At 36.4% G+C, this 26,023-nt stretch overlaps 3 protein-coding genes across 3 annotated transcripts; 1 reads left to right on the top strand and 2 right to left on the bottom strand.

The window, feature by feature from the left end:
- Window positions 1–1,272: 1,272 nt before the first annotated feature.
- Window positions 1,273–2,577, bottom strand: LOC132182860 (uncharacterized). The gene is made up of 3 exons (XM_059596254.1): window positions 2,494–2,577; window positions 1,800–2,411; window positions 1,273–1,707 (listed from the first exon to the last, which is right to left on the bottom strand). Exons 1-3 carry the CDS (start codon window positions 2,575–2,577, stop codon window positions 1,273–1,275), a joined length of 1,131 nt encoding a protein of 376 aa, XP_059452237.1.
- An 8,736-nt stretch (window positions 2,578–11,313) lies between these two features.
- On the bottom strand, window positions 11,314–12,117 carry LOC132161823 (major pollen allergen Bet v 1-E-like). The gene is made up of 2 exons (XM_059572023.1): window positions 11,857–12,117; window positions 11,314–11,729 (listed from the first exon to the last, which is right to left on the bottom strand). Exons 1-2 carry the CDS (start codon window positions 12,038–12,040, stop codon window positions 11,428–11,430), a joined length of 486 nt encoding a protein of 161 aa, XP_059428006.1. The 5' UTR covers window positions 12,041–12,117; the 3' UTR covers window positions 11,314–11,427.
- A 2,023-nt stretch (window positions 12,118–14,140) lies between these two features.
- LOC132182767 (uncharacterized) lies at window positions 14,141–16,274 on the top strand. Its single transcript, XM_059596141.1, has 2 exons — window positions 14,141–15,523; window positions 15,687–16,274. The coding sequence occupies exons 1-2, from the start codon at window positions 14,141–14,143 to the stop codon at window positions 16,272–16,274; spliced, it is 1,971 nt and encodes a 656-aa protein (XP_059452124.1).
- Window positions 16,275–26,023: the final 9,749 nt, after the last annotated feature.

The following is a 26,023-nucleotide window of genomic DNA, read 5'->3' as shown; positions in this document are numbered from 1 at the left end:
AGCCATGGTTGCAGATTGACTTTATCAATCGAATGAGAAATAGAGAAATTAACCGTCGTAACATGGAATAATGTTTTTATTTTTTAATGTTGTTTTGTTATGAACTATTTGAACAGCTTTAAGGATTTATTTGAATGTTATTTTTTTTTATATATGTTGATTTGTGTGCTAAGGTGAATATATTATAATATTTCATAACTACGTACAGGGACGGATCCAGAAAGTTTGATGGGGGGGACCGAAGTATAAATTCAAAATACATAAAGTAATGTATACAAAAAAAAATTAACTTCAATTCAGTTTTAACAAAAGATAAACATACGAAGAAAAAGATACATAGATAGTTGTGTCATAAAACATTTCAAATTTTAGCTCAAACACCTATCAAAATGGAACCTGTCGTGTTTGCATATCCCGAAAAGCATCTATGATTGAATCTGTACTAAGTGTCATAGTAATTTCTTTTTCGATGTACAACATCAGAGAATCCGTCAGAAACTCATCTTTAATTTTGTTGCGAAGCCTAGTTTTGATAATATTCATGGCTGAAAATGCTCGTTCTATAGTTGCGGTAGAAACGGGAAGAGTCAGCAGAAGCACAACAACTCGAAAAACAAGTTGGTAAATAGTTGATTTTCCGGTTCTAACCAACCATTGACACAATTCGGAAATATTTAACAATCCTTGGAAACTTGAATCTTGAACTATATTATGTTCATAATGGTAAAGTTCTATTTTCAACTGTTCTTTTACAAGATCGGTAAAGTCTTACAGATAAAACTTATTTACCAACTGACAAATATCATCCATTCTAAAAGACTCATGCGCAGCTCAAAGATCAAGTGCCGAGCCGAGAATAAGCAACTTCACTGCATGCTCACTAAACCGGCGATTTAATTCTTGCAATTGAGAATCTATTGCAGCACAAAAAATATCCACACGATAATGATGCTCAATTGTAAAGTCAGCTTGTTGATTGCGAGCTCGACCTCTTCTCTCAATATAACCGACATTCATATCTGGAACATCTATGTTGCGTTTATTGCAAAACAACTTCACTTTGGTAAGTAAAGCTTCCTATTTATCATCTCTATATTGTTGGATACACCTTTTAGTGGATGAAACAAGATGCATGGAACTTAAAATGTCTTGAGATTTGGATTGCAATGCTTGACATAGATGATCAGTGATCTGCATAGTTTCTTTCGTGAGATGTAAGATGAATACAAATTCAAATGAAGTCATTACCTGATGAACTGAATCAGCTTCTGCTCATTGGGAAGAAGAAGTTCCCACATCAATGATTTTAACAATAACTTCACAAGCTGGACTATAAATTTTGATCAAGTCAGAAACTGATCTCAAGTGAGAACTCCAGCGCGTATCTCCAGGTCGTTGTAGCGTACTAATTTGATTAAGTCCCATTCCACTCTCAATCTCATCAATTGCAATCATGTAAGCATTTTTAGCAGCTTGGGCAACCCGCAATTCTTCATGCCAATTGCATGAGGCACAAACTAAATTGACAACAACATTCAATTTGGTTAAAAATTGATGAACAAAAATGACTTCTTTTGACGCCGCCATTAATGCCAATTGCAAACAATGTGCGAAACAATGAATGTAGTAGGCATATGGACAATCATTTGAAACCAAAGCTTGCAACCCATTCCGCCCCCCTCGCATATTACTTGCACCACCATATCCCTGCCCTCGAATATTTTGAATGTCTAGTTGATGTTTAGAACAATACAGAATATATACTTTTTTTTTAAGGTTAATGCCACAGTATAAGAGACATGAACAAGTCCAAAAAAGCGTTCTCTAACAAAGCCATTCTTATCAACAAATCTTAAAACTATAGCCATTTGCTCCTTCATTGACTTATCACGAGCTTCATCAACAATTATGCAAAACTTTGCATCACCAATTTCATTACGAATTACTTCCTTTACTTTGGTTGAAAAAACATCTAAAATTTGTTTTTGTACCGTTGGTGATGTGTAAGTGGCATTTTTGGGAGCTTTAGCAATTACTTCAGCAAGTTGTTCATTATATGAAATCGTCAAACCCAATATCTCAACAAAATTTTCACGATTTGTAGAACTCACACTTTCATCCCGACCTCTAAAAGTAACACCTTGAAATGCAAGCACTCGAACAACATCAATTGAGGCTTTCAACTGCAGTCGATTGTTTGCAATTTGTTCAGAAGTGAGCTTTTCAAACACATTCTGTATATGTTGAGATTGGTTCTTTAAATCTTCATATGACTTCTCAGCAACTCCGTGAAATGAAGTTGGATATTTTCCTATATGATTGAGAAAAGCACAATCTTTTCCATTTCTAACTTTCTCCCAATTCCTGAATCCATCTATAGTGAATACACATTGTGCAAAATGCCCACATGGCTTATTAAAGAGAAAACAAGGTAGACAAAATGTTGCATCTTTCTCACGTGAATATTCAAGCCATGAAGGAAATAGATTGTACCACGAAGGTTGAAAACCACGAAGATGACTTTCTTTTCCAGAGGTCAGTACGGACCAGCATTAATGTAAGCTCTTCGAATTTCATCTCGGTGATTAACATAATATTCTCATATCTGACAACGCAATCTAGGATCAAACTCCAATGAACTAATATTAAATTCATTGCCATCAACTCTCCGAAGTCTTTTAGAAGAATTTTCAGAAATTAGGATATCAGAAGCTGGCAATGATGTATCACCAATGTTGACATTTAAAGTTTGTGCATTTGAAGTTTGTGCATTTTTTCGTTTGAAAAAGTCAAGTATTGTATTTAACTTTTCCATCATCTACAAACAAAATCGGGAGAAAGCACAAATGAATCATTGGATGGGGAAGTAAATCATTCGAGGAATAATTAACCTCATCAAACAAATATACGCATGTGTTACATTATTACATTTACATACAAACATAAAGAAAAAAAAAACACAGAAAAAGTCGTCCCCGAAGAAAGATTCAAACAAAGCAAGTTGATTATCATATGGGTTAAGAAGTGTAATGTACCCAGTGGGCCAGTGCTACCCACTACCAATGAGAATTGGATGATAATAACAATAACAAGTTGTGTGTGGTAGTAGCTGCGATTGCGATGATGATAACAATAATAACTTGTGCATGTGTCAAAGAGTTGTTTAGATGTTTGAGCCCCGGCAGCATTCTTTTAAATTTCTCCGCTCAATAAAACAAAACAATTCACAAATCTTCACAATTTCTTACTTTTAAATTATAATCCCATGATAATATAATGAGATTTAAAAGAAAATTGTAAGAATTTTACCTCCCGCAGCAGTGCTCTCTATCTCAAATTCTCAATCTCAGTATCTCACTCTCTCACTGGCGATCTCTCTCTCTGACTCTCTCAAATTTTCGCTATGTGTGATGCCTACATGCCATGAAGGAAAGGGGTTAAGGGGACTAGGGGACGAAACTGAGGAAGAGACGGAGAGAAGGGGGTATCGGGACTCTAATTTATGAAGACCTAAAATAGTTTTTGGGGACGGCCTATTTTTTTGGGGGGGGGGGGAGGGGGGTGAGGACCAATTTTTTTTTGAGAGAGGACCATATAAAATTTTTTTTATTCAGCCCTTTTTTTTTTTTTTTTTTTTCTGGAAATGGGGTGGGACCTTGGCTGACCGTCCCATCTGACTACATAGATATCTCTTTTTTCATATTTTTATGGGTGCTTATATATTTATTTTGTGTTTATTTCTTTATTCTTTTTTCCTTACAGACATGGACAATAGTGATTATAGCACTCAAGATGATACAAGTGATAATGATTGTGGTGAAGAGGAAAATGAAAATGATGTTTTTATTCTAGCAGTTGCAGCAGTTGAATTTGTTGAGAACTATTATATGTCATATATTGCAAAGGAACCTTGTAGCACCTCTTCTCAAACAGGTTATAAGTGGGTTATGGAGATTCTACAAGGTAATCCTGATAGGTGCAAACAAAATTTTAGAATGGAAATAAACATATTCATTTACTTGTGTAAAGAGTTGAAGGAAAAATATCATTTAAGAGGTATTAGGAAATTAACTGTTGAAGAGTTGGTGGCTATGTTTGTTATTACTTTAGGCCATGGGTTTGGGAATAGAATAGTGCAAGAAAGGTTTCAACATTTAGGAGAAATAATTAGTAGACATTTTACTAGTGTTTTAATGGCCGTTTCTAGAATGGCGATTAGCATTATTAATCCTATTGATAGGGAGTTTAGGGATGTTCCAAGCAAAATTCGTGATGATGAGCGGTATTGGCCATACTTCAAAAATTGTATTGGAGCCATTGATGGAACCCATGTGCCAGTTAAAATTTTTCCATCAAAACAAATACCATATATTGGTTGAAAATAGACTCCTACTCAGAATGTTATGGTTGTTTGTGATTTTCGTATGTGTTTCACCTTTGTTTGGGCTGGATGGGAAGGTACTGCACATGATACACGTATTTTTTTGGAAGCTATTCGAAAGGAAGAATTACGATTTCTACACCCACCTAGAGGTTTGTATTTAATTAAAATAACAATTATGGATTATACATGAAAAAATATATTTTTCAATATTTTTTATGACCGTTATTCGTATATTGTTTGTAGGAAAATATTATTTGGTAGACGCAGGATAACCTCACATGAAGGGATACATGGGGCCATACAAAGGGGAGCGGTATCATCTACCAGACTTTCGTCGCGGAAACCACCCGAGGGGTATGCATGAAATTTTTAATTACATTCATCACTTAGATGCACTATTGAAAGAACATTTGGAGTTTGGAAAAATAAATGGAAGTTATTGCATTGCATGTCGAATTTTCCTTATGATAAACAAGTGAAAATCGTGGTGGCGTCTATGGCTCTTCATAACTTCATTAGGAAGCATGCAATAAAGGATGCTGAGTTCCAACCATATGATGATGATGGTGATTTACTACCTACTGACATTATAGGTGATGACGAAGCACATGATGAGTCAAGCATACAACAATCACAAACGTCCAATGAAAATTCGATGAACATTGAGCGTGATCATATTGCTAATCTACTTATGACCCGTTAATTTTTTTTTTTTTAATGTTATTTTGTTATAAACTATTTAAAATGTTGTAAGGATTTTCTTGAATGTTGTTATTTTTTATATGTTAAATACTTTGAAGTGTTAAATACTTTAAATAAATTTTTCTTTTTTAAAATAAAAAAAAGAAAGAAAGAAAGAAAATGATTGACATCACTTTTCATTACATATAAGTACAAAAGAAAGAAAATGTTGATGTTTTGTTACATAAACCATTACAATTTTTACTTGTAAAAGCTAACATTAAATATTTTTATATAAAAAGGTTATAAAATGAAAAAAAAAAAATCATTAACAACCTTAGGCCTTCATTGAAAAACATGTAATGATTTCACGTAAAATGAGATATTTGGTGGGACTGATAATGATTTTTTTTAGCCTATACTAAAAAAAATCATTATATGTCCTTTATTGTCATTTTTGCAACTAAAAGCACTTTTTTAGTTTTGTTACCAAACATCAGTAATATCAAAAAAGCACTTAAGACATGCAGTTACCAAACATGTAAACAGCTTTTCAGCAATAGCACTTTTGCCAAAAGCTCACAGGCAAAAGCACTATATCCAAAAACTCTATTTTCCACCGCAATCTCAAACAGGCTCTTATTCCTTGATGTCTTTTACAATACATGATACTCTTATTTATATGAGAATTGGGGTAGATAAATTTGGTAATCAAGTCAAAATAATTTGATTACCATCAAATCTAATTACAATGAAAATCATCAAATCTGATTATAGGAGATTACAATCAATTACAATGAAATCAAATCCCCTAATATTCTCTAACATTCCCCTTCAAACTCAATGTGGAAAATTTTGAAACCTTGAGTTTGTATTTTTTTTTTTTTTTTTTTGTATTTTTTTTTTTCTTTTCAGAGGCAGTTGGCAAAGAAAGATGTGCTTTAAGTAACAATAAGGGCCATATATGGGCCAAAAAGGAAAGCCAATTGTGGGCTAAAAAGAGAGCCAACTGTTGGGTGAAATTGGCCTTGGTTTCAAACAATACCACAAAGGCCAAAGAGAAATGGGCCAACTATAGGTCAGAAATGAAAGCCAACTATGAGCTGAAATAGGCCTAGGTTTTAAACAATACCATAAAGACCGAAGATATTTGGCCAACAAAGGGCCAAAAATCAGTCTAGGTCAACAAATGACCAACAATAGACCAAATAATGACATGGCCAACAAATGGACAAAAAATTGGCAACTTGGCCTGTTTTGGCCTCTTCTTCTTCTTTTTTCTCTTTTTTTAAAAAATAAATAAAAATGAAAAAAAGCATATTCGCAGATTACATAAAACTGGGATAAGGATCACCTTAATCCCGTAACCAAACCCATCTATGTTCAAAAGCCCAAACTAGGATAACATATTCCTAAACTAGAATAAAAATATCTACAAACTCAAGTGAGGTTAAATCAAATCTCGTAACCAAACACACTTCTTCCTTTCCACAAAACAAACCTCCTGAAAATCTGGCATGAGATGAAGCCTGTAGCAGCTCTTGCGACTTTGGTAGGGGTGTCGCCAAGATGGGATTTTGCTAGACTGCATGACGACAATTGATGTGTTTGATCCGGGCAGAGCAGGGAGGTGAACGATGAGGCAGAGACCAATGCTAGGGCTGGGTACGAAAGAGATCGAGATGCGAAAGGAGCGGCTGAGCTGCGCTTTCTAGGCGATGGACTGGCGCCAGCGATGGCGACATGGTTATTTGTGGGTGGCGACGCCTCGGGGTTGAGGTCTGATGACGGCAGAGATCGGTGCTGAGGGAGATGCAGCGGCACTGATAGAGATGCGGCAGACAACAAGGACGGTGCAGTGGCTTTGTGGTCATCATGGTGGTAGATCGGTGGTTGACGGCATGATGGTGCATGGATCGTTGGTTGAACGGTGCCGGTTGGAGGCGAAATCTAAGAAGTTGCCAGAAAGGATCCGGTTATGTGGTAAGAGGGACTCAAAGTTTCCCTACAAAGCATGGCGGCAGTGCTGCTGTGCAAACAATATATATTTGTTGTCTTAAAAAAAAAAAAAAAAAAAAAAAAAAAAAAAAAAAAAAAAAAAAAAAAAAAAACTCCAAAGGACCATTTGGATCAAACACTGGCGTAAGCCGGTGGCTCTAATACCATGAAAAAATTCATAAAGTTAATGAAAAAATAAATAAATAGTGGAAATAAAATAGAATAGAGACAAGATATTTTACGTGGTTCGGTATATGACCTACGTCCACATATAAAGCCCTAAGGATACATTTCGCTCTTATTGAATTGATTTGTTTACAACACAGAATGCTCTATTTATAGAGCTTACACATAAATGTAATCTTAATCAAATCTCCTAATTTATGGTGATCAAATCATAATCAAATCCCTAAAGTTAGGCTAATCTAATCTTCATCAAATCCTTAACTTTATGGTCATTCACATGTACTCTAACACTAAAGAAATTCATAATGAAATAGAAAGAAATTGTGAAAAAATATAATAGAGACAAAAGATTTTTACCTGGTTCGGTCTATGACCTACATCCACATATAACGCCTCACTATTATTGAATTGATTTGTTTACAATACAGAATGCTCTATTTATAGAGCTTACACATAAATGTAATATTAATCAAATCTCCTAATTTAAGGTGATCAAATCATAATCAAATCTCTAAATTTAGGCTAATCTAACCTTCATCAAATCCCTAAATTTAGGGTCATTCACATATACTCTAACATCATCTCTCAAACTCAAGGTGTAAGATCTTAAAACCTTGAGTTTGATTGATTTTTTTTTTTTTTTCTTTTTCTTGGAGGCAGTCGGCAACACCTTAAATAATAATACAAAAGAGGGTCATTTATGGGCCAAAAGAGAGCCTACTTTGGGCTGAAAGAAGAGCCCAACTGTGGGCTGAAATGGGCCAAAGGCTAAAGAAAAATGGGCCAACTATGGGCCAGAAATGAAAGCCAACTATGAGCTAAAATAGGCCTGAGTTTTAAACAATACCACAAAGGCCAAAGATATTGGGCCAACAAATGGCCAAAAATCGGTCTAGGTCAACAAAGGACCAACAATAGACCAAATAATGATTAGGCCAACAAAGAGCCAAAAAATGGGCAACTTGGCCTCTTTTGAATTTTTTTTTTTTTTTTTTGTCAACCGAGATTCTTTCGCCATTTTTCTTTCTCGGTTTCAATTGTTTTTTTCTTTTATTTTCTTTCTTTCATTTCCTCTTTTTTTTTTTTTCTCAATTTGTTCTCCGCAGAATGACATCGCATCACCAAAACAAAATATAAAGACAACCTAAAAAATCAAAGCACTATTGTCGTAGTCTCTTTTGATGATCTTCCTTGCTTTTGCTTTGAAAAACTTTTTTGTCAATCTCTCCTTGCTCGTGGCTTGTTTGGGTGTTCTTCAAACGGATGGAGTTGCTGAAACAAGGAGCATATGGGTGGTTCACTGACATAGACGGCCCAATTTGCTTCTTCTACACACATATAGTGGACGTCTCTAGATTGCTTCGGCCACTCATGCACAATGAAGGTGATGAAAAGAAATCTTGGCAGCACTTGGGATTTCCAAGCCTTGGAGGACCAAAGGTGCCATCAGATTTGGCAAATCATGCCAAATAACATAACTATGACAAATAACAGAAAGCCAAAAGACGCAATCGGTGATTTTTTTCTTCTTTTTTTTTTGGGTCGAATACAATGCAAGATCTATAGTGATGAGATTTGCAAAAGTAATAATTATCACGAACAAGAAAATAAACTAGAAGATGGAAAGGAAAGAAAAATAAAATTCACAGGACTACTGGATCGAATATTGGCATTAGCCTATATTGCTCTGATACCATGACAAAATTCATAATGAAATATAAATAAATTATGAAAATAAAATAGAATAGAGACAAAAGATTTTTACGTGATTCGGTTTATGACCTACGTCCACATATAAAGCCCTAAGACTACATTTCGCTCTCATTGAATTGATTTGTTTACAATACAGAATGCTCTATTTATAGAGCTTACACATAAATGTAATCTTAATCAAATCCCCTAATTTAGGGTGATCAAATCTCTAAAGTTAGGCTAATCTAATCTTCATCAAAACCCTAACTTTAGGGTCATTCACATATACTCTAACAATAAAGACATCATGATCCGAAAAGGAAAGAACACTCCAAATTTCGGTACAAGAAATCAAGTAACAAAAAGACACATAGCAATAAAAGCAGCAAAATAACCCAAAAATCAGTAGCTTCGGCGCAGGGCGTGACGAAGGAGGGCGGAGCGAAGGGGTTGACTTGCACGTGTGGTCCATGCACAGGAGAGTGAGATCCACGCTCCGGCGTGTGGATGTTGGGCGGGGGAACGGCCAGTGTCTACAGAAGGCTGGGGAGCTGGTGGAAGCGGTGGAGTGGCACGTTGGATGCTACATCCATCGGAGAAGAGTAGGTCGAACTTAAAAAAATCCGATTTGAAAACATTGACAAATCCGGCTACCTAGAAAGCCTTGAAAACCTTGGATTCTGGACAATTGTGTCTGCTCCCAACTTACTCATGAATTCCCATGTACTTCATTCTACATCACTCTAAGAAACCTCTCTCATCACAAAACTCTATGACCTAAAAGTGTTACAATAATCGTGCATGCTTAGCCTCCAAGTAAATAATCGGATCCTTGAATTTCTGCAGAGAATAATGTGCAACTTTATAGTTCAAATTGTGCTAGGGTTACATGCTGAAACAAGGATTTCTCTAGTGGTGCGTTCGAACTAACTTAAGATGACACTTAAAATATGCATTTTCCCATACTTGAAATTCTCTAAAACATGCCTAATTCGCACTAACTTAGAGAACTAAATAGACTGATCAATTTTGGAAGGTATGCAACATTGATAGTTCAACTATTTTGAGTTTAATATTATCCTAGGGTTTTCTTCTTATCTCTCTAGCGCCTCCAGAGAGAGAAAAGCAAGAATTGGGGTGGAAAGAACGGTTAACCTAGTTCTTCCCACCTCCTCCTCCCCTCTTTTATCCCTCTTCCAATCTCTCTATTATGCCTCTCACCGGTGATTTCTTTTCTCCGGTTTTATCCATCGCCTTATGCGATTTATCCCATCTCCGCCTAAAATCCCAACACCGGCCCTCCTCCAACACTCCTCCGCCTCCTCCAAGCCGCGACTACGGCCTTTTCATTTGGTTTTGTTATGGGTCTCTGCTTTGGTTTCTTTGAAGTCCGATCTCGTTTCCCATGGCAACCCGCCACCTATCGCGCCCATCCACAATCGTTTCCGGCTTCATCTCCTCCCTCTGCCGCATCTCAACCATCTCCAATGCTGGGATTGCTGATTTTTGGTTTATGAGATTTTATTCTGCTTTTATTTGCTTGTATTTGTTGTCTCTTTGTATTTCCTTATATTTTTCTGTTCACTATGTTCATTTTTTGGGCTAAATCCTTGATCTGGCTTTTTTTTGTATTTTTGACAGAGATCTTCCTCTCCTTTCCGACTATGATGGTTAGCTTTGTCGTCCTTTTCCAACCATTGAAGGTCGTGTCGGCTACCCTTTGGGGTGTTGTTCTGTTTATGAAATTTTGCCATTTATTACAGCATATTTTGGCCGTTTCTGTCCGCTTGATAGGCCGAGTCATTTATTTGACTCATTCCCGACTATTATTAAGATTTCTCTATCGTTTTCATTTGTGTTCATGTAATTCTCCTTCTTCCTCTCCCCACTTTGAATAGAATAAAAAATTAAAAAAAAAAAAAACTATTTTGAGTTTGAACAATTATCACCTTAAAGATCTTACAAAAAAAAAAAAAAAAAAAAAAAATTATCACCTTAAAGATAATATTCAAGTATGTCTCAAATCGTATTGATTTTCTAGTTATTGTTACCTCTCATTTCCCTCGACATTTTTTACTATTGAGAATTTTGGTGTCAAACGAGATGTTCTCTTTCGACAAATAGGATAAGACATGACGTGTGAGCTGACAGAGTGAGTTAATAGCACTTGATGCCCCCATTATCTTCAACTATTGTTATGTTTATGACTCCACCAAAAAAACAAAAAAAAAAGAAACAATTGAAGTATTGCGAGTAATATATATTAACTTCCGGATGATTTTTTATATATATGCAAAAAGTTATAGAACATTCACTTTGCATTCTTCAGAGTTAATTACAACATCTCACAAGCAAACCAGCAGATGATCATGTCATCACAACCGCAAACTCCTTTATTAGCAAACCAAAATCAAGCAGTAACAACTCATTATTGAGGGACCACACAACACAACACAAGCTTTAGTTGTACGTGGGTGTTAGCTACTCTAACAGTAGGTATCAGGGTGTGCCAAGAGGTAAGCCTCAACAGCCTTGAAAAGTCCGGCGGCCTTCTCTTTGCCAGCCTTGATCTCCTCCTCACTGATTGAAGCGTTGCCCTTGGTGTGGTACTTGCTGGTGATCTTCAAGATGGATCCTCCTCCATGAGGGGCTGCCGCCATCTTGATCTCGTAAGAGATCTTCTCCAGTGTGTGCCCCAATGGACCTCCCTCGATGATGCTGTAGCAGTATTTGAAGTTTGCGTGGTCGATCTCCTCAACCTTGTGCTTCATGTACTTGAATTCGCTGCCTGAAAATATACACAAATTAAACCACGTGTTCATTGCTATCTTTTTACTAGTTTTGGGGAAAAATTCCTATGTAATATTTTTGAGAGTGAAAACATATTTTTCTAATGTATATATTTATATATTTACCTTCGGCGAAGGTGATCTTCTTGATGGTTCCAGGCCCGCCATTTCCTTCGAGGTTTTCAGCGCCGGTGAAGTGCTGAGGAGCAACCTTGGGAATGAGGTTGTCGGCATCTAGGACAAAGGACTTGAACAGCCTAGCCGGAGGGATAACGGAGGTGGCCTCATCCTCGTAGCAGAAAACACCCATGATGATTATGATGATGAATTGATGTTATATTGAAAGGAAGAATATATATAATTTGCTTGGTGAGGAGTTGAGTACCAAGTGGTTGCTATTTATAGACTGATAAGAAGGCTCATGATGAAGCTTAATTTGGCAGAATTGTCGCCTTGTGGAGTAAAAAACAATTCTCCGCACTGTCCAGTTTTTCTTTGTGGAGGGTCCCTTCTAGGTAGCTATGACGAGGATAATTAATAACTTCGTATGAATAAGGTTTGTAATTACAAAAAAAAAAAAAAAAAAGTTTATAATTAAGTCAAAGAAAGCTCCTGTCTCAAATTGACTAACAAAAAAAAAAAACGTTTTGTTTTCAAATGTTGTACCAACCTTCATAATTTCCTAAATGTTTTCCCCTTTTTCTTTAAATTCTGACCGTTTGAAATCACAATTATCCAACAATCCACTTATCTTGACCATCACATCTAATTTTATTTAATCTTATATAATTGATATGACAAAAGATCAAGTAAATCCAACCATTAAATCCTACTTGGAATTAGAAGCCATTTTAGAGCATACGTCTAGCATATATAACTCTTAAAGGATAATAATGTCAATATAATTTTGGCATAAATCAAGGCATTTACATAGGATTTAAACCTTAATTATTTCACTCACACCAGACGCTGCCACCGCCAGCCATGCCAGACGTCACCACCGCCCAAACCGGATCTCTCTCTCTCTATAGTGTTTCACTCTTTATCGCATTTTTTCATATTAACAACCAATTTTTTTCATTTTTTTATTACAAAAAATTTAAAATTCATTTCACTTTATATTACACCAACCAATTTCTTTCATATTTTTCATTTACTTTTATTAAATTGTAGAATGCTTTAATAAGGACGCCATCTTGAAAGCATGGACTGAGCTGAGGGTTCCAAAGTCGGTCGACGCCAATGACGACTTTCACTGTCTGGCGGTCAATTTACGTCGGCCATCCTTATCTTTTTGTTTCCACGATGAAATATCTTTTGACACTTGACATTTTATGCAATATGATAATCATTAATCAAACTTTTCGCGTCAAATTGCTTAAGATATTCTAACATACGAGAATCTTCTAATTTCTACCGTGTCGGTGGAGCTTATTTTAACTTGTGATAAGGTAGTAATAAGTGTTTGCATAAAGCTTTATCGATCATGCTATCTTGTCACAGTGAAATTTATGTGATGGTCTGTTATTTATATAAAAAGTATTATAAATCTGGTCCCTTATGGTAAATTAATAGGACAAATAAACTATTATAATCCATTCATGATTTTGGGGCCAAAGTGGTTCGTAACCCATAACTGGCTAGAGGGATACCCAAACTTTTTCTTTCTTTTCTTTTTTTTCTTTTTTTTAATTTTTTATGTAAGGATAAATTTGTAATTTTAAAAGAATTTTGTGAAAAATAAAACAAAATAATTGTTCATTTTGTTACAAAGGCATACCACAAAGATTTATAAGTTTTTGAAACTACAAAAATTTATTTGTTATAACTTACAAGATAAAGCTACATGTACCAATGAAGTAAAAAAGGAAATTGTCATTGCAAATATGGTCCATCCAACTCTAGTATAAAGCAAGTTGTATTTCCTCGGTCCAGTGCGCCTCTCCTTCACAATGATGATATAAATGACTAGTTTGTAGCTAATTTATACAAACAAATCTAATAAAGTAATATGTGTAACTTAGCATGTGAGAAGCACATGTTTTTTTAATACAAAGTGCTTCTCACATGTTTTTTTAATAACAAGTACTTCTCACATGTTTTTTTAATCGATATGAGACACATGTCACTTTATTATATTAGACTACAATTTCGAGAGATGGGAAAGCCTAGGAGGTCACTTTTGTAACTAGATAACCAGCACCGGTTTTTTTCAAAAAACTCAGTCTATCTTCGTTTGTCAATCCTGCACTCCAAAGTGCTCGTCCACCGTCTTCTCTAGCCTCCCAGCATCTTGCCGCAACCAGAAGGAAAACGTGCTTTCGTCACGAACTCACCCAGTTTGTGAACGGAAGGGAAACGTATACAGTGTTGTTGTGATCTGTGTGGATTTCGATTGCCGGCGGATGGGATGGTAGAGGAATTGGAGGCACTCTGGGGAAGGTTTTCCTTGACAGAAGAGAAAAAGGATGGACTAGCCGTGATAGAAGAAGATGTGGCAGAGATCACGGCAAAAGGGAACCATTGCCTAGTAGGTAAACTTATCTCTGATAGGTTTGTGAGCAAGAATCTCATACGAGCAAAATTGATTAGATGGTGGAGGCCTACAGGATCTTTGGAGTTTAAAGTCTTAGGAGAAAACATGTTTCTGATAGATTTTGAATACCAGTGGGACAAAATCCAAGTTATGGAGGGTCGACCATGGATCTTCGAAGGCCAGCTATTCTCAATGGCAGAATATGATGGAGTCATGCCTCCAAGCGATATGAATTTTGACACGGCATCCTTTTGGGTTCGTATGTTTAAACTGCCGCTCTCTTGCATGGGAAGGGAGATGGGATACAAGCTGGGTGCAATCATTGGGGAGGTAGAGGATGTTGATACGGATGAGAATGGAATTAGGTGGGGAGAATTCCTACGAGTCAAGGTCCAAGTTAATGTGCTTAAACCCCTGTCGAGAGGACGGATTCTCAAACTGAAAAACAAAACGTTATATATTCCTTTTCAATATGAAAAAGTTCCAAAAATTTGTTTTCAATGTGGGGTTATACGGCATGGCGCCGGGGGGTGTGTGAATGAGGAACTACGTTGGAAACATGGCAAGGCGAGGGAGAATGAATATGGGTCGTGGTTGCAAGTTGGTTCTCCAAAAAGAAGGCCGGATTCAAGAAGGGGATGGTATGGGAACGATGATAATCTCCATGAAGAAGACATTTTCCATAGCTCTGCATCAGAAACGAGACCTGCAAATGTCTGGCCGGCGACGAGGACAAACTCGGAAAGTAACGGACACCAAACAAGGAAAGATTCGATGTTAGACAAAGATGGATTCTCCATTAACTCCATGAAAGAAACTGTTGCTGCAACGGGTGGATTTCCTTGTGGGGAGTATGACACATTGATGGGAGAGTCATCTAAGGTGGAAAGTGGCGGAAATCAAGGAGAATCGATGGGGCGTTTTGAGACCTCCACAAAAGGAAAGAATGTGGGAATGAAAGGAAATAACTGTGGCGACAGGGATCTGTTGGGGGCGCAAAACACGCAGAATTTGAGTGGAATGCAGCAAAATCACAATAGTCCTGGTTTTAAAACACATACTACCACGTCAGATGAGGTGAGGGAGGCTAGCCCACTAACAAGGGAGACTATTGGGCCAAGCGAAATAAGGGACCTGGTCCAGGTGGGCAAGACGATTGGGTCTATCCGAAAATGGAAAAAGAAAGCTTGTGAGGTGAAGAGGAATGATGTTGAGGGTGAAGTGGAGGTGGGTTTGGGCAAAAGGAGTGCAGGAGAGGTTGGTGATGCAGAAAAAAAAAAAAAAAAAAGAAGGGAAAAAGGGAAGAAGGCGAGGAAGGAGAACGGGTCCATGGGACTATTTTGGCGGCGGCTAGTGCCTAGCCTTGCCAAGCACCATGAGCCTCTTAAGTTGAAACTGTTGGGGGCTTGGAAACCCTCAGACAGTTCGTGACCTTTGCCGATTTGTAAGGGAAAAGAAACTCATTTTGGTTTTCCTTATGGAAACCAAACTTAAAGCTCCTAGGATGGAAAGGCTAAAGTATCAACTTGGTTTTGGGAGCGTTTTTATGGTAGATAGTGTGGGGAAGAGCAGAGGTTTGGCTTTGTTTTGGAATAACGATGGTGTGATGGAAATCCAAAATTATAGTCGGAGACATATTAATGCAACGGTAAGGGTGGATGAAGGAGCACAACCGTGGACATTAACCAGCTTTTATGGCAACCCAGAGGTGACGAAACGAATAGAATCATGGGATCTCCTCATGCACCTCCATTCGTTGTCTCTTAATGCATGGATGTGTGTGGGGGATTTCAATGAAATCCTGGCAGATTCAGAGAAGTTTGGTGCAAAAAATGGGCCTCGGAGTCAAATACGGGCTTTTCGGGAAACCTTGGAGAAGTGCCAGTTTCATGATTTGGGATTCCGGGGTCCTAAATATACATGGAGTAATAAAAGAGAGGATGGTAATTTCATTATGGAACGCTTAGACAGAGCCACTGCGAATCAAGTTTGGATGACTTTACACTAGGATTATGGAGTGAAGGTTTTGGCAAATCGAAGCTCAGATCACACACCTTTTGTATGTACAGCTGCATGGTTCCCGTCGTGGCCCAAGGAGGGGGCAAAAATGCTTCTTCTATGAAGCTGGGTGGGGACAGCAATCAACACACGACCAAGTGATTAAAGCGGTGTGGAAGGAAAAAACTATGGTGGCTAACCCGTGGCATTCACTAAAGACAAAGTTTGAGAAATTCCAAAAGGTTATCAAAAGAAGATAGGTTAAAGAAAAAGGGCTGGCCGAAAAACAAATCCAGCAGAAGACGGAGCAATTGAAGATATTACAGATGGAAGAGACACAACCGGATGGGGAAAAAATAATATTCTGCAACAGGAGGTGAATGATTTAATTGAAAAGGAGGATGTGTATTGGCGACAAAGAGCAAAGGAACATTGGCTCAAGAATAGGGATAAAAACACAAAATTCTTCCATGCTAGTGTACAACAAAGGCGTCGAATGAATCAGATTTTACACATTGAAAATGATGAGGGAGAGTTATGTACAACACCTGAAGAAATTACCAGTGCTTTTACTAATTATTTCCAGAAAAAATTTTCAACATCCCACCCGTGTGGCATAAGGGAGTGTGTTGATGGGCTGGAAAACAGAATTAATCCTAGTATGAATGAGCAATTGATGAGGGAGTTCACTGTGGAGGAAATCAACAGTGCTATTGCAAACATGGGAGCTCAGAAAGCACCAAGGCTGGACGGATTGCCTGTGTGTTTCTACCATGATAATTGGTCCACCATTGGAGAGGAGGTATGTGATGTCATAAAAAAAAAATTCCTTTCGGGGTTTTTAAATGATGATGTAAATTTGACCCATATTGCCTTAATACCACCAAAAAAAAAAAAATAACCCATCCAAGGTCTCAGAATTTTGGCCAATTAGTCTTTATAATGTGTTATATAAAATTATTTCCAAGACTTTGGCTAACAGGTTGAAGATGATTTTACTTGACATTATATCTCCAAACCAAAGCACATTTATTCCGGGGAGGCTTATTACGGATAATGTGTTGGCGGCCTATGAAACCATGCACTCTATGCATTCCAGAATGTGGGGTAAGGTGGGATACATGGCACTCAAATTAGACATGAGCAAGGCTTATGACCGATTGGAATGGGAATTTTTGGAGAGGGTCATGGAAAAAATGGGGTTTGGAGAGAAGTGGATAAGTTGGGTCATGAAATGCATTTCTTCGGTACGGTACTCTATTATTATTAATGGGAGCCCTCTCTCCGTATTTATTTATTTTATGTGCTAAGGCGTTGAGTTCCAAACTAAGGCATGCCGAACAATCTGGGAGCCTCCGAGGTGTACCAAACTCTCCCAGGGGTCCACGACTAAATCATTTATTTTTTGCGGGATAACAGCATTTTATTTTGTAAGGCCACGGCACAGGATTGGCAACGGTTGACAGTCATTTTAGAAGGCTATGAACAAGCGTTTGGCCAACGGCTAAACAGAGACAAAACATCAATTTTCTTTAGTTGTAATGCCCGGCCAGAAGTAAAGGCTCTTATTCTTCGGTTGTCGGGGGTTCATGCTACATAGAGATACGATAAGTATTTGGGGCTTCCAGCTTTAGTGGGGAAGTCTCGAATTAGAGAATTTCGTAACTTCACAAAAAGGGTAAAAAAGAAGGTGTCGGATTGGAAGCTGAAGTTACTATCATAAACAGGGAAAGATGCACTGTTAAAAGCTGTGGTCCAAGCCATCCCAACATATAGTATGAGCATTTTCTTGCTTCCAAAAACTCTGTGCAAAGAGATCAATGTTATTATGCAGAAATTCTGGTGGGGCATAAGGAGAATGAGAAAAAAATACATTGGATGAGTTGGGAGAAAACGGGGCGTGCAAAATCTCAAGGAGGGTTGGGTTTCCGAGACCTCCATGCTTTTAATAAAGCACTTCTAGCCAAACAATGTTGGCGATTGGTTACTCAACCGGAAAGTTTGGCTTCACAAATTATTAAGGCTAAATATTTTTCAAGGGTCTCACTACGGGAGCAAAAGTGGGGAGTCGTCAGTCATTGGCATGGAGGAGCATTCTTTCGGCGAAGGATTTATTTTTTGCGAGTTTGATTTGACGTATAGAGTATGGCATGTCCGTGTCAATTTGGGGGGATAAATGGATTCCAAGGTCATCCTCCTATTCCATCCAATCTCCGTGTCGGATTCTATCAAGGGATGCAAAGGTGTGTGAACTGATTGAACCAAGTTCTTCACGATGGAATCTCTCTCTCATTCGAGAGATTTTCTGGGAAGAAGTGGTTTTGATTAGTGGTCTTCCTATGAGTAGATATCAAAAACAAGACTGAATGATATGGAAGCCTACAAGTTCTGGTGAATTCTCGGTAAGAAGTGCTTACTATTTGGAGCTGGAACGAAATGCTGAAAATAGTGGTGGAGGTAGTAAACAATCGGTTAAAAATGCAATTTGGAAAACTATATGGGAGTTGCGGGTGCCAAGTGCAACGAAGGTGTTCATCTGGAGAGCATGCAATAATATTCTCCCAACAAAAGAGAATCTAAAGCACAGAGGTGTTCTGGAAGAGTCAAACTGTATTCTATGCACCAAAGACGTCGAATTAGTTGGCCATGCTTTATGGCATTGCCCAGCTGCAAAAGATGTATGGTGTATAAGTGAAAGGGCGATCCAGAAAAGTGTCTGCCATGCTGAAGATTTCTTTGAAATCTTTGAGTTTATGTCCAACAGGTGCAATATAGAGGAACTAGCAATTTTTGCTATCATGGCGCGCGGGATTTGGACAAGGAGAAATGAAGTTACGCACGGAGGTAAGTTCCAACATCTCTGTGCGTTGACAAATGCGGCTGTGTCACAATGGAAGATGTGGGAAAAAACCATGGAGAAAGATGAGGATATGGGTGATGACCGCAACATTGCAACTGAGTCCCATGTTCGCTAGAAGGCGCCAGACTATGACACGTACAAGACGAACTAGGACGTGGCCGTGAAAGTGGGTTCGAAAAGAATGGGCGTGCGTATTACTGTCAGGGACTATATGGGGCAAGTTTGTGCAGCTTCATGCCAAATTTAGAGGGTTGTCCAGAGCCCACTGTTGGGGAGGCTATGGGAACCCGTTCTGCTCTGGAATTCTGTCGTGATTTGGGTTTACAAAATATTTTTCTGGAAGGGGATTCAAAAGCTGTAGTCCAAGCAATAAATAGGGGATCACTGTGGTGCTATTTTGGCCAAATCCTTGAAGATATCCAGACTATTTTGCTGGGCTTCAGAAGCTGGAAAGTGGACCACGTAAGAAGAGAAGCTAATGAAGCAGCTCACGGCTTGGCGAAGGTAGCTGGGAATGGTGGTGTCTCTAGAATTTGGATGGAAGAGATCCCATATATTATTCATGAAGTAGTTATTTTAGAGCAATATGCTCTTGTTGTTTAGAGTCCTATGCTCTTTGATGTATTAGAGTTTTTGGCTTTAGATGTCTATTTGTTTCTTCAGATTTATTTGAATAAGATCAGTCTTCATTCAAAAAAAAGCATCATGCCGCAACCCTCCACACTCCAATTTGCCCCCCAGGAGCTAGTCAGTGTCCTCCAACCGCCATCCCCTGTTGATGCTGCTCTTCTTCTTTTCTTTCTTTTTTTTTTTTTTTCTATACTTCCCCTTGTATTTCTATTTTTGTTTTTATTGTTTGTTAAGGGTTTATGTCTCCATCATGTACTTAATTATGTGATTTGATCTAGTAGATGAGACTTTTGCTTTGAACACTGTGTGGGTACCTGGCTTTGTTTCAACATCTGTTAATGTCGTCCTTGTTGCTAGTGGGGGTACAAAAAGGGTTGAGAAACCTTTCGAGATTTGTGTATATTGATCGTGCGCCTTTTGGTTCAATGCTAATCACCTTAACTAATGGCCATTTGATAGGGTAGTGTCATTCTTTTGGCATATTTCCTTTAATATTTTGTTTTCCCACACTGATATAGTTTTATTTGGGCTTATTGTGGGGTTACCCAACCATTTCTCTATGTTTTGTTTTCTTGTAATTGTCCAATTCCCCTTTCCCCGTTATTTCGTAAAAAAATAGAACATTTGCAAAAATAGAAAGTCGTTATAGAATCCAAATTATAAAGACCAAAAGGAAAATATAATCCTAATAGCAATTCAGCCACAACTAGCTCCGGAGAAGACCATTGATGTAACGCCTCGACTTATTAACAAGTCGCAAGTGGAAAATATTTGGATTTTCCACATAATGCTACATGATATAATATTATAAATATCGTAGCAAAAAATAATCACTAATAATTTTTTCTTCTCTTCATAACACCACAAACTCACCTCAATGAAAGATCCCATAGCTTCTAAACATGTTAAAGTATTTATTAAATGATTAAATTTACAATTTCTTATCAACTTGAGTTTTTGGGATAGTTGGTAATTTAATATGGTATTAGAGTCAAAGGTTCAAACCCTAACTCCGTCGAATTCAATCATCTCCTCCTCATTTCAATTAAATATTTCACGTGTTATCACTACAAAAATATGATTTTTTTGGTAAAAACGTGTCATTAGTAACATGTGTAGCAGGTTAAAAAATTGGAAGTTATTAATGGGAATTTAGTAACGTATCAATTTCTGACACGTTACTAAAATTTAAAAAATTAGTAAAAAAAAAAAAATTATTATTTCAAATTTTTTTCCGGAATTTTTTTTTAAAAAAAATAATATCATGCAAATTCCAAACCTAGATTTCAAATAAAATCAAATTCGAATATGATTTTCAAAATTCCAAACCCAGATTTCAAATAAAATCATATTCGAATCTGATTTTCAAAATCCAAACCCAGCAAATAAAAATTTATTGAACTTGGAATAGATCAATAGATTCAAACCCAGCAAGAAAAATCCAAACCCAACAGCAAAAATTAATTTAAGCAAAAAATTTCAAAAGTTTTGAACTTGGAATCTAATTTTACTACTCACTCACTGTGTAGAGTTGGAGAGTACCAAAAATCATAAACCTGCAACACCAAAGAACCAGAAAAATCAATAGGTTTAAAAGCTAAGACAAATGACAAAAAACTCAATCAGAAAAATTACTCATTAAAGTATACATTGTCCATTCCCCAAGTGGATTCAACCTGAAAAATAAAACCAAACCAACCAAAAAATTAAGAACCAGAAAAATTTCAAACCCAGCAGCAGAAAAAAATTTCAAAATCCCAAACCCAAGCTCAGTAGCCAAAACAAATTTCAAAATCCCAAACCCAACAGAAAAAACAAAAAAAAAAAAAAAAAATGTTAGATCTTCTCTTCTCTTTTTCATTTTCTTCTTATCTTCTCTTCTTCTTTTTTTCTCTTCTTTTTTTTTTCTCTTCTCCTTTTCTTTTTCTTCTTCCCATCTGAGAGAAGAGAGAGCTGCCATGGGCATGAGAGCAAAAGAGAGAAAAAGAGAAGAAGAAAGAAGAAAGAAGAAGCACGGCCAAGAGGAAGAAAAAGGAGGGGAGAAGAAAGTAAAAGAGAAAAAGAGGGAACCAGCTGGCGCATGTTCCCAATGCCCATTGGTAACGTGTCAAAGTTGACACGTTACCATTTGGTGACGTGTCAAAGTTGACACGTTACCATTTGGTGACGTGTCAAAGTTGACACGTTACCATTTGGTGACGTGTCAAATTTGACACGTTACCATTTGGTGACGTGTCAAATTTGACACGTTATTAAAGGGTAACGTGTCAACTTTGACATGTTACTAAAGTTGTCAAATTTTTTTATTTTTTTATTTTTTTCAATTTTTCGAAATGGTGCATTTAGTAACGTGTCAACTTTGATACATTACTAAAGTTGTCAAATTTTATTTTTTTTCATTTTTTCGAAACGGTGACGTGTCAACTTTGACACATTACTAAAGTTGTCAAATTTTATTTTTTTTTGTATTTTTTTTTTTATTTTTCGAAACGGTGACGTGTCAAATTTGATACGTTACCATTTAGTAACATGTCAACTTTGACACGTTACCAAATGGTAAAGTGTCAACTTTGACATGTTACTAAAGTTGTCAAATTTTTTTTATTTTTTGTATTTTTTTATTTTTTCCAAACGGTGATGTGTCAAATTCGTCACCATTTCGAAAAAAAAAAAAATGACAATTTTAGTAATGTGTTACAGTTGACACGTTACTAAATGGTGACGTGTCAAATTTGACATGTTACCAAATGGTAACGTGTCAAATTTGACATGTTACCGAATGGTAACGTGTCAACTTTGACATGTTACTAAAGTTGTCAAATTTTTTTTATTTTTTGTATTTTTTGTCAAATTTTTTTTATTTTTTGTATTTTTTTTTTTATTTTTCCAAACGGTGACGTGTCAAATTCGTCACCATTTCGAAAACTAAAAAAAAAAAATTAAAAAATTAAAAAAACTAAAAAAAAAAAAAAAATTGACAATTTTAGTAACGTGTTAAAGTTAACACGTTACTAAATGGTGACGTGTCAAATTTGACATGTTACCAAATGGTAACGTGTCAACTTTGACACGTTACCAAATTCTTTGGTAACGTGTGAAAAACGGCCACGTCACCAAACGGTGACGTGTGAAAAAAATCATGCACAATAGACACGTCACTAATAACACTTTTTTTTGTAGTGTGTTAAAATAGTAAGCCCACACGTGAAGGAGAGTATTAAAGTATTGATTAAATAATTATAATTCAATTTACCTCTTCATTTTTTTTTTTTTTTTTTTTGACATGTCCGCACAAAAGGTGGGGAGGGGGATTCGAACTAGTAACCTCTACTTCATTAAGTGTGGTCCCAGCCGATTGAGCTACCTCTTGGAGACAATTTACCTCTTCATATTAACTTAAGCTTTTAGAATAAGTAGTAATTTTTAACATAGCACTTAATTAATAAAATACTTTAACAAAACAAACCTCAATTTAAATAAATACTAACATTGTTAATTACAGACTTAAATATATATAACCTTTAAACATTGTTTATCAAAAATGTGTCATAAATATCACATCAAATATACAACTAACTAACTAATAAAAGTCATCCTATCTTAACATAATGAAGCTTCTAGTCAACCTCAAGCACAAAAGTACCCCAAACAAGCATATGATTCATCTTTCTCGCCTAGAATATATGTAAAATTACAACAATTTTATAGGTAGATGTGTGAGTCCTCAGTAAGTTTAATCAAACTAACCATTTATAATTAAAGCCCCATTTTAGAAGATACATTTAATTAAAATGTGTTTATAATAACACTTATTTCAAAGATTTTCCAAAAATTGAGTTTGCCACCAAAATGTTATAAGACTCACAAGCATTTAGTCTTTACTCTTTACGTTTTACTTTAAAAAAAATAAATAAATAATAAAACGGAGATACGAGTCATACAGGTCAACACATGGGTCAAATGGGTCAACCCATTTATGACATGAACCCATTTATGCCAAACCATACCCCTATAACTTTGTATGGTGTACATCTTAAATTCACGAGCCGTGTCAAAAATTGACAACCCTAGTGTTGACAAGGAAAGGTGTTTCTTTTGAGCACTTGAAAGTTTTTGGTTGTAGGCATTTGTCAATGTTCCTAGAGATGAGAGGTTCAAGCTTGATAGTAAAGCCAAACAGTGTATCTTCTTGGGTTGTGCACATGAAGAGTTTGGTTATAAATTGTGGGATCTGATTAAGAAGAAAATTATACAGAGCAGAGATATTGTTTTCTTTTAAGATCAAACCATGTAAGACTTGGATCAGATTAAAAAGCTAGAGTCTCTCAGTGAAGAATGTGTTGATTTGGGTCCAATGTTTCCTCCTTATGTAATGTATGATGAACACGAGAAATATGTACAAGAAGAACTTATTAATATCGTTGATAGAAATTGTAAGCTAGCATTTTATAATGTAGAGTCAAAAGCACACCTGGAGCAAGCTTCCTCAAAACCATCTGTTAAGATTCAATTGATAATATCTACTCGAGAGCGTCAGCGATATTCAGTTGATGAGTATGTAGTTGTCATGATGGAGGAAAGAGTGGTTGAAAGCCACGTAGGAAGAGATGAAATCCTCACATGAAAATCACACATATAATTTGGTGGAACTGCCTAAGGGTAAAGGAGCACTTAAGAATAAATGGGTATTTAGATACAAAATTAAACCAATAGATCACAACCAAGGTACAAGGCATAGCTGGTTGTGAAGTGCTTTAGTCAGAAAAAGGATATTGATTTTGAAGAAATTTTTTCACGCGTAGTAAATGTGTTTTATCATAGTTGTTCTAGGTACGGCTGCCAATATGATTTTGGTTATTGAATAGTTTGATGTGAAGACTGCTTTTCTCCATGATGACTTGGAAGAAGACATACATATGGAGCAATAAGAGAGGTTCACAATTAAAAAATAAGGAATGTCTAGTATGTCGGTTGGAAAAGAGTTTTTATAGACTCAAGCAAGGGCCAAAACAGTTACATAAGAAATTTGATTTCTTTATGGTTGAGTATGGGTATGATAGAACTACTTTTGATCATTGTGTATTTGTAAAAAAATTCTATCATGGAGAATTTATTATTCTCTTACAATACATGGATGACATGTTGATACTTGGTCGTGACATTAGCAAAATTGACAAACTGAAGAGGGAGTTAAGTCATTTGTTATGAAGCAGATGAGTACTGACAAACCAGTGAGCTCTCTACTTGTATGTCATTTGAAGTAAAGTTCAAAACAAAGTCCTACAAGTGAGAAAGAAAATGAAGAAATGAAAAAAAAAAAAGAAAAAAAAAGTGTCTTATGCATCAGCTATGGGTAGCTTAATGTATGCTATGATGTGCACGAGGTCTAATTTCACTCATGTTATTGGAGTTATCAATCGACTCCTTTTTAACCCAGGCAAAAAACATTAAGAAGCTGTGAAATGGATTTGCAAGTATCTCAGAGGTACTTCGAAGATATGTTTGTGCTTTGAAATGGTAAACATGTGCTTGATAAGTTCACAGTTGCAAATATGGTTGGTGGTATTAATTCCAATCGACTTCAAGGTACTTGATTACTTATTCTGAGGAAGCAATGTCATGGTAATTTATATTGTAGAAATGTGTTGCTTTGTCTTCTACAGAGGCAGAATACAGTTCTATCACATAAATTACTAAAGAATTGTTATAGATAAAAAATTAAAAAAAATAAAAATAAAAATAAAAAATAAAAAAAAATAAAAAAAAAAATTATAAGAACTGTGTTTATGCAAGAGAGGTATTTGTTTTACTGTGACAATTAGAGTACCATCCATCTTAGTAAGAATCCAAGTTTCCATTTAAGATCAAAACATATCAATATTAGGTATCAGTGAATTCATGACACACTAGAGATGAAACTGTTACAGGTTGAAAAAATCCATATTGATGATAATGGGTCATATATGATGACAAAATCATTACCTATGCAAAAGCTTGAAACTTGTAGAAGAAAAGCGAGCTTAGTACAACTCCCATGCCCCAAAGTCGAGAGGGAGAGATTTGTTGGGTAGCCCTCCTATTGAGGGACGAACCCTCGTGGTGCTACAAAACCAAGGGTAGCAGCCCTTTGTTCTGTAGCAAAGATAAAAGGCCGCACACAATGTGTGACTCTCAACAAAAAAAAAAGTGAGAGAACATTTTTTAGTAAAATCTATGTAACCCCCTCAAACTACCACCCTAATGACAATCTATCCCCCAAACTATCAATT

This window comes from Corylus avellana, chromosome ca1 (assembly GCF_901000735.1).
Source record: "Corylus avellana chromosome ca1, CavTom2PMs-1.0".
NCBI lineage: Eukaryota > Viridiplantae > Streptophyta > Magnoliopsida > Fagales > Betulaceae > Corylus > Corylus avellana.
Note: the sequence above shows the minus strand (reverse complement) of the source record. Positions and strands in the feature narration are given on the sequence as shown.

What these genes read in the sequence shown, in the direction of transcription:
- LOC132182860 (XM_059596254.1), bottom strand. Translation starts at nt 2,577, where the DNA reads ATGAAATTCGAAGAGCTTACATTAATGCTGGTCCGTACTGACCTCTGG. An exon ending in CGTGGTTTTCAACCTTCGTG is followed by an intron (nt 2,412 to 2,493) that starts GTACAATCTATT and finishes CTCTTTAATAAG; the next exon opens with CCATGTGGGCATTTTGCACA. An exon ending in GCTTTTTTGGACTTGTTCAT is followed by an intron (nt 1,708 to 1,799) that starts GTCTCTTATACT and finishes ATTCGAGGGCAG; the next exon opens with GGATATGGTGGTGCAAGTAA.
- LOC132161823 (XM_059572023.1), bottom strand. Translation starts at nt 12,040, where the DNA reads ATGGGTGTTTTCTGCTACGAGGATGAGGCCACCTCCGTTATCCCTCCG. An exon ending in GAAGATCACCTTCGCCGAAG is followed by an intron (nt 11,730 to 11,856) that starts GTAAATATATAA and finishes GTATATTTTCAG; the next exon opens with GCAGCGAATTCAAGTACATG.
- LOC132182767 (XM_059596141.1), top strand. Translation starts at nt 14,141, where the DNA reads ATGGTAGAGGAATTGGAGGCACTCTGGGGAAGGTTTTCCTTGACAGAA. An exon ending in GCAAAAGGAGTGCAGGAGAG is followed by an intron (nt 15,524 to 15,686) that starts GTTGGTGATGCA and finishes GGAAACCCTCAG; the next exon opens with ACAGTTCGTGACCTTTGCCG.